Genomic DNA, 8,628 nt, shown 5'->3' with positions numbered 1-8,628 from the left:
TGTTTTTGAGTAAATTTCTTATTGACACCACATTGGATTTTACGTCACTCGATAAGAGAAAAAAATCACCTTGAATTTTTACCTTGCAATTTACATATGGCAATAATTTCATAGCTTCCTTCGCTTATTGTCTCGCATAGTCACCATCAACACGGTTATAGAATTATTGCCATAAGAACTTCATTGTACAGTTTAAGGCAAAACTTTAAGAAATTCATTTTGGAAAAATATATTGTTGCTTCTGCCAAATAAGTATATGCTACTTAATTGGAGTAATTAATAATAATTATAATAATAATAATAATAATATTTATTGTGCAGAAAGCTATACACAAAAGGTAGGAGTTCAGCTTATAGCTGTTCTTCCACTCCACCAAAAGCAACTGTTACAACAAATAGTAATTAGACAAGAGGTTACTTATTATGCCTACCTATATCTATACAGCATATAGTTGTAGCAAACGACTTTTTAATTTGTTTCTAATTGTAGGTACACTATTTCCACTTTCTAATATGGACATAAACTCATTTATTAAGCGAGGCGCTAAAATGGCAAATGCACATTGGTACTTAGAAGTACGGTATGGGGGTAAGTATATTATAGAAATACTTATGCCTAGTATTCACACAGTGCAAATCGGACCTTAATTGTAGTAAGTCGTACAGGTAATTTGGATTTTTATGACGTACTACATTATATAGAAGCATGATATATTGAGACGTGAGTGATTCTTTCATTTTAAGGATAGAGTATCTATAATAAAACGGAGTTACATGGTATCTAAAGTTAACATTAAAAGAAAAACGTAAGCAAGAGTTTTGCAGGAGCTGAATTTTGTACTTTAATTCACCAGTTAGGAAAGGGTAGTATACAGCACAACAATAGTAAAAGCGAGTTAATATTAAATTTCGAACAAGAGACCATTTTATAGTAGCTGGCAAAATCTTCTTAAAACTATAAAAGTGCTTAAATTTAACAAATGATGATTGTAACATCATTTTAGTATGTTTTTCAAAGTTCAAGTTACTGTCAAACCATACACCTAGATTCTTTGCCTCTTCAGAGAATTCTATTTCGATATTGTTTATAGATATCCGCACAGTGAGATGTTCAAAAGCACGTACGCGCATAGCACTAGAACCAACACACATAGCTATTGTTTTTGAAGGATTGATTATCAGTCCGTTAGCAGTCGACCAATCAGATATCCGTTGGAGATTGAGGTTGATAGATTGTATAGCTTCATTAATTTTATGTGGAGAGGAAGAGGCGTACAGCTGAGTGTCGTCAGCATATTGAAGTAATTTACAATCGGGAGTAGTTACTGATGGTAAGTCAGAGATGAAAACGATAAACAGAAGAGGCCCAAGGATGCTGCCCTGCGGTACTCCTTTGATGACACTCATTTCATCAGACATCACGTTGTACATCTTGACACACTGAGCCCTGTTACTGTAATGTACACTTTGCACGCGTTTAGCATATTCTCTTTATGGGCAATGAAACACCTTCTTCATGCTCGCTCGAGTACCGAATGTCCTTTTATTTCCTTACTTTTCTACAGTCCATTTCCCATACTGTATATGGCATTTGTCATACATCTCACATCTCCCCCCTTAATCTAATGTAACCCATTACATAATTATTGTATTTACTTGGTAAACGTATTCCCCTTCTAGGTCTAGTCTCTGAGGCGGTGTTATCTTGACCTACAATGGGTGTATCTACTATGTTTCTGGATTCCTGTGTCATCTCCTGATCATACCTATGCCGATAACCTTGACCTGTAATGTCATCAAAATGTGAAGAATGGATTTCTACTTTGTCATTTTCTGAATGATTTTCAATTGTTTTATCATCAACGTCATGCATAGCCACATTCCCTCCCTTATTGGCTTTACGTAATAACTTAATCTGATTTACGTGTCGTCTACACATTACTCCTGTTATCGTTTTACACTCATACATAGTTGACCCGATTTTGTCCTCTATTTGTGCTTCCATCCACTGTACTTTATTGATGTCATGGTAGTCTCTGACTAGTACTACATCCCCCCTATGAAATGAACGTACATTTCTTGTCATCTTTTCGTTATTTTGGTTTGCATCATTTGTTTGATATTTCGGTCGAATCAAAAGGTCAAATTTCGTTCTAATTCGTTTCCCAAATAACAATTCTGCGGGTGATTTTTTTGTTACACAATGTGGAGTGTCTCTGTATGTGATAAGAAACCTCGCAATTAAAACTGACAACTCTACTCCAGTGTTCGAACAATCCGCTAAAGCGGCCTTTAAACTAGTTTTAACAGTTTTTACTGAATTCTCAGCTTGCCCGTTACTTTGTGGAGAGTAAGGTGCAATGGTCATATGCTTGATTTTATTATTCGTAAAAAATTGTTGCATCACTTGTGATGTAAAGACTGTAGCATTATCTGATACCACCGTGTACGGTAGTCCAAATCGTGCAAAACAATCGCGTAATTTTTCTATTGTAACTTTACTTGTTATGACTGGAGTTTCATATATTTCCAACCATTTGGTATATGAATCCACAATCACTAACAAGTGAGTTTTCCCAAGATCACAATAATCTATATGAACAGTTTCAAATGGTGTATGTGATTTTGGCCATGGTACATATATTTTGTCTGGACATGGTTTTATTTTGGTGCATGCCACACATGACTTACACATTTGCTCAATCGCTTTATCCATGCCAACGAACCAAAAATATGATCTAGCTAAAGCTTTTGAACGCACAATGCCCTGATGTGACGCATGCAGATCTAACATTACTTGTTTTTGTAATTTGAGCGGTACAACAATTTTGTGCCCCCAAAATAAACAATTTGCTATGGTCTGTAACTCTAATCGCCTGTTATGAAATGGTTTTAATTCTGAACTAATTTCATTTGGCCATGAACTTTTTAAATACTCCATCACTAACTTAAGATTTTCATCTTTTTCAGTTTCGCTTTGAATTTGACTAATGTCAATAATTGAAGTGTCGGTAAAATAAAGTCCATTTTCATCATATGTATCTACATTATTATCTGCTTGATTACCTATTGTTAATCTAGAGAAACAGTCTGCTATCACATTCTTCTGCCCTTTTATGTGTTCAATTTTATAACTAAAATTTGAAAGATAAAGTGCATATCTTTTTAACCTATTCGCGTAAGTCTGGTTTGTTTCTTTATTATTACCTAATATTGCTATAAGTGCTTTTTGGTCTGTCCTGATTGTAAAGTTTTGACCAAAAATATAGTCATGGAATTTTTTTATTGCAAATATACACGCTAACGCTTCACGATGAACTGTAGAATAATTAAGTTCTGCCTTGGTAAACGTTCGTGACACACAGGCTACGATTCTTTCAACCCCATCTGGCATTATGTGAGAGAGTACCCCTGACATACCAGTTTTGCTTGCATCGGTTGTAATATAAATTGGTAACCCTGGGTCAAAATATGTCAATACTTGATCTGTCATAATAATTGACTTTAACCTATCAAAAGCATTCTTACACCCCTCGTCAAACTTAAATTCTTGACCCTGCCTTAACAATATATATAAGGGTTCTAATAATTCAGACATTTTGGGAACAAACCTCGAATAATAATTTACCATCCCGATAAAGGAACGTAACTCTTTCATATTGGTTGGATAAGGAATTACATTTATGGCTTGTAGCTTTTCTTTATCCTTAGCCAGTCCCTGTTTTGTTAACACAAACCCCAGGTACTTGATTTCTCCCTGAAGAAATTTACATTTATCGACATTGACTTTTAACCCTGCTTTTGCCAATTTATCAAAAACTTCTCGTAATATTTCCAATTCGTTTTCTTCTTCCCTATGACCTACCAATATATCATCTTGAAAGATGAAGACATTGGGTATGCCTTGGAACAATTGCTCAATGTGCTTTTGGAAATAAAATCCGCTACATTTCACTCCAAATGGCATTCTATTTACCCTAAAGAGACCCTTATGTGTTGAAATTGTGACGAGACCTTTTGAATCATCCGAAAGCTCAAACTGTAAATAAGCATCAGACAAGTCTATTTTAGAAAACTTTGAATTCCCACTTAAACTCGCATAAATGTCATCAATGCGTGGCAGTGGATAAAACACGTCCTCTAACTCCTTATTCAACTTAATATAATTACCACATATTCTTACCGTACCGTTACTTCTCATGACAGGAATAATCTGCGATGACCAATCAGATGAAATGACTGGCGTAATAATACCATTAGCAATTAAACGATCCAATTCTTTTTCAATCTTAGGTTTCAATACCAATGGAACTGGTAGTGGTCTACTGTGGCTTGGAATGGCGTTAACTTTCAACTTTAACGTAATCTTGGCATATTTAAATGTGCCTAACCCTCCATTCACAACTTCGGGAAATTCACGTGTTATCATCACAGAGGCATGATCATGGATGTCAATTACATTTAACCCTGAAAAGTTAATATTAAATAATTGCATAAAATCTCTGCCTACTAAATTAGCTTGCCGTGTTTTGATTACAAAAAATCTTAGTAACTTAACCCTATTCCTAAACCTAATATTTACATCGATATATCCTACCGGAATGATAAGATCGCCTTGATATCCACAGAATACATGCTCGGTAACTTTAATAATCTGATTAAAGTATTTGTAATAAGTTGCCTCATTAATTGTTGAAATCGGGGAACCTGAATCTAGCAATACGTCCAACTCATTTCCGTTAATATTTACCTTCAACATTATAGGTTTGCTATCTAACTTAACATTAGTACCTACTTTACAAATCGGCTGAATGTCGCATTCATTAACGTTCAATATTGGCTTTACTTGCTTACAAACAATTTCTAGATGACCCACCTTATTACATCGGTTACACATGTATGATTTATACTTGCATACTCCCGTGTGTTTCCTTCCGCAGCATGCACATTTGGGCTTCCGTCGTTGACTATGATCATCCGAAGGATTTCGGTTCAGCTCACTGCTGGTTGACATTCTAGACGGTCCATTTGATCGAAAACGGTTTCCTCGCAGCTGTTTGTGTGTTGTAACGGCATTGATGTCCCTTGTGGTCAAGGATGAACATTTAATCGCGGTCTCCTTCGCAACAGCTATGTCGACGATCGCCTTTAATTCTATGGTGACTTCGGATTCTACAGTTTTGTCCAGTACCGGACCTGGTCTTAAACCTGCTACAAACTTATCCTTGAGCACGTCTGATATATTTACGAATTTACAGTCAATGGCTAGTCGTTTAATCCGCGCGTACCATTCACTACAACTTTCATTTGGATTTTGCACTTCCTGATAAAACTTGATTCGCTCGCGGAACGTATTCTTTGGCGGTGAGTTATGTTCCCGCAATATCTTGCACAATTCTTCGTACGTCTTACTGTGTGGTTTGTCGGGAAAACATAGATCTCGCAATGTTTTGTATGTGTCGTCACATATTAGGCTGATCAACATTGCTATTCGCTTCTTTTCCTCAATTCCATTTGCTTCGCAATATTGCGCAAATTTTTCTTCATATATATGAAAGTCTTGACCCATGTTGAATTCCTTGATATGTCCAATTAACCTTGGCTTATCTTCAACTGTCGCCATTTCGCTTACAGGTTTTTACACGTCTTTGCTATAGAACGGAGCCTATCGTTCGCTGATGTGTTTCCACTGTTTAGATATACTTTCTTTCTTCGGACCCGAATTAACAGTTACTTGTTCCTCGTCGCCATGTAATGTACACTTTGCACGCGTTTAGCATATTCTCTTTATGGGCAATGAAACACCTTCTTCATGCTCGCTCGAGTACCGAATGTCCTTTTATTTCCTTACTTTTCTACAGTCCATTTCCCATACTGTATATGGCATTTGTCATACATCTCAGTTACACAGGTAGCTTCTAAACCAATTTAAAGCGCTATCAGAAAGCCCGTAATATGCAAGTTTCGCAAGTAGCAATTCGTGATTAATTACATCAAAAGCTTTGCTGTAGTCAAGGAGTATAAGTACATTGACTTCCATTTTATCTATACTGGCTGCGAAGTCGTTGGTTAGTTTTAGAAGAGCCGAGTTTGTGCTGCGGAATGGTCTGAAGCCAGATTGTACATCGGGTATTACATAGCGTTCATAATAATAACTAATATTTTCAATTTAAAATAATCTTCACCGCTGGTGAGTACAACAACTGCTGAAAGTGTTTTATACGCAACTATAATCTTGTGCGTGTGAATGTTGATTTGGGTATTGTAAGGAAATCAATTATTTTATTTATTCATAACCCAAGTTTATTAAACCGTAAAGAAGCTGAAAGGGAATTAGCAATATATGGCGATTTAAAAATGCAATTGTAATTGAGCTGTAAATAGAACAAAATAATAAATACTGCATTACGGGTGTATATTCGGGAAGAGGTAAATGAAGCGAGTCATTGTAATTAAAACAAGAGCCGAGATAGATACGTCTATCGCAATCGAATGTGAAAGAACAACAAGCTTATGATTTCGCGTATTTATACCACTCGTCGTTTTAAGATAAAGCACAGATACAGATAGAAACGGGGAACCAATAAATATGAGTGAAAATAGTAGGAAAGGGGCATTCGTTAAGCGGCGTTACGCAGTGCCAAATCCGTGCATGGGTGAATCTCGAAGATAGAAATTCAGTCACGCGCGAGAAATTATATCTTATATCCATCGAGCCACCGTCATGCTGCGGCCGATGAAATTTTTCTTAATTTTATATATTTAGCATTTATACATTTAGTTTGATTCATATATAAATAAAATTGAATATTTCCTATCAATGCGAAGTGTGGTTTTGTGAATGGTCTTTGAACCTTTAACCCTTTTCGTTAAGATGCCAGGCAATATTACACCCATCCACCCTGTAGCAGACTGACCTTGTCAGTAACTCCGTGGAGGATAGATGCATTAAGGATATTTCAAATTTCTACGAGTACATTTAGCGAAAATATTAAAATTCGTTGTTTGAACATCTCGGCGTTAAGTGACCGATAAAGTTGGTAAAAAACACCTGAAAGGAAAAGCAAAATTATTCAAGTTTTCATTCAAACACAATGAGCTAAAGGCATGATCGAACCTATCTGAATACCTTTGTGTCATACCGAAGACTTGTTCGTTCGGAAGTTCTGAAAGAATATTCATTACTGAGAAATAGGCCTCGTGTTACCAACGAAAAGTTATTTAGCCTGGGGCATTCGTCATTAGTGATAAATGCGCATTGGAAATCTATCACAAAGGTTATTCTCGTTGGCCACCTGAGTTTTTTTAGCATTGTTACGGATGATTATGTTTCGATCCACTTTCTCTTTTTTGGAACGGAGTATAATGGTGGAGTCAGATTGTCAGAGTTCTTACGAAGACTTGTGATTACAGTTCGACTGACGTCACTATTATTTTACTCAGCTTTCGGGCTTATTTACACATTCTGTAGCGTGTACAATTTCATACTCAATTACATGTTGAAAGTTAGGAGGAATATTAGATACGCTTGATTTAGTTCCCTTTGTTTACAACCGTTTATTTCGTATGCAAGAGTAGGACGTCACTTTTGCACACGCTTTTAGATTTTCTTGCTTGTTACATTTTATGTACTAGAAAGGTTATAATTTTTACTTGAATGATTGCCTCTGTTTGACTTTCGTTACAAGGAAGGAAATGTTTGCAAATGGATAGTCACGTCATTTTTTTTTAATAAGACGAACACTTTATTTGCGCTGTTTGGTAAAAATGCAAAAGTAAAGTTTAGGCTAAAGTTCATAATTTAACAAATTTATGTAATTAGCAGGTCCAAGAAGGTAGCACTGAAAGTACATATACGACCGATATCGATCGTTATATTAGTGCTTTGTTAGTGCCTTTTGATGCTTCGTAACGTCAGTGCACACACCTGTTTCTGAAACCCATTTGTGTAGTCCTGAGTCCTGACTATCCACATCCTTTCCAAGCAATAACGACCACTCGATTTTTAGTGCTTCGTAGCTTGCATCAGCGCATAAAGCAGTCCTCGAAATATACGTACTCCATGGTATTCCTCGCAATTTAATGTTCAGCAATTGAGAAAATAGAAAAATCACGCTGCCCTTTTGGCGACCTCTTTCTCTGTACGCGTGCGTAATTTGTCGTCTACTAAGCTCAGTGGTGCAACGGGCTTAGTTACATTTACAAGGGTCGAAAACAAACATTAAATAAAATTGAACCTCTACACCTTGTATTTAACATAATTTAAAGTGATCAGGAAACCTTGTGGAATTTTGTTACAAATAGGCACATAATTGATGAGTTTTATTTAACTTTAGTTTTACCTGTATTTTTGCTGTACAAATTGTTCAATAATTTAGTAGGTATTAATTGTTTTTTGTAATTGAATACGTAGAAGTCAAGCAACATGTGAGTAAAGGATGTATTGCGTCTATACGAGAACTATTTAACAACCTAATGCTTGGTTCGGGGCCTTTATCAAAGTAAAGTTTAATTCATTAAGATACGCAATGGCCCATCTGCAAAGATTGCAGTTTAGGAAATGAGTTGTAAACAAATGCTCGTATTTCGTCGGTCTTTACCGAAGAAGAAAAATAGACTGGAGATGGT

At 36.0% G+C, this 8,628-nt stretch overlaps 1 protein-coding gene across 8 annotated transcripts; it reads right to left on the bottom strand.

Moving 5' to 3' along the window:
* Window positions 1-1,524: 1,524 nt before the first annotated feature.
* LOC116176019 (uncharacterized protein K02A2.6-like) lies at window positions 1,525-5,849 on the bottom strand. 8 transcript variants are annotated; one of them, XM_031494445.1, is made up of 3 exons: window positions 5,119-5,228; window positions 4,524-4,546; window positions 1,525-4,467 (listed from the first exon to the last, which is right to left on the bottom strand). In XM_031494445.1, the coding sequence occupies exon 3, from the start codon at window positions 4,427-4,429 to the stop codon at window positions 1,604-1,606; it is 2,826 nt and encodes a 941-aa protein (XP_031350305.1). In that variant the 5' UTR covers window positions 4,430-4,467; window positions 4,524-4,546; window positions 5,119-5,228; the 3' UTR covers window positions 1,525-1,603. The 8 variants fall into 8 exon arrangements, with proteins under 8 accessions (XP_031350305.1, XP_031350307.1, XP_031350303.1 ...); XM_031494447.1 differs by having other exon boundaries at window positions 1,525-1,785; window positions 4,189-5,849; XM_031494443.1 differs by having other exon boundaries at window positions 1,525-4,546; window positions 5,119-5,243.
* Window positions 5,850-8,628: the final 2,779 nt, after the last annotated feature.

The sequence above is a fragment of the Photinus pyralis genome, unplaced genomic scaffold (genome assembly GCF_008802855.1).
Source record: "Photinus pyralis isolate 1611_PpyrPB1 unplaced genomic scaffold, Ppyr1.3 Ppyr1.4_LG7, whole genome shotgun sequence".
Taxonomy (NCBI): Eukaryota; Metazoa; Arthropoda; class Insecta; order Coleoptera; family Lampyridae; genus Photinus; species Photinus pyralis.
The sequence above is the reverse complement of the archived record's forward strand: the minus strand, read 5'-3'. Positions and strand labels throughout refer to the sequence as shown.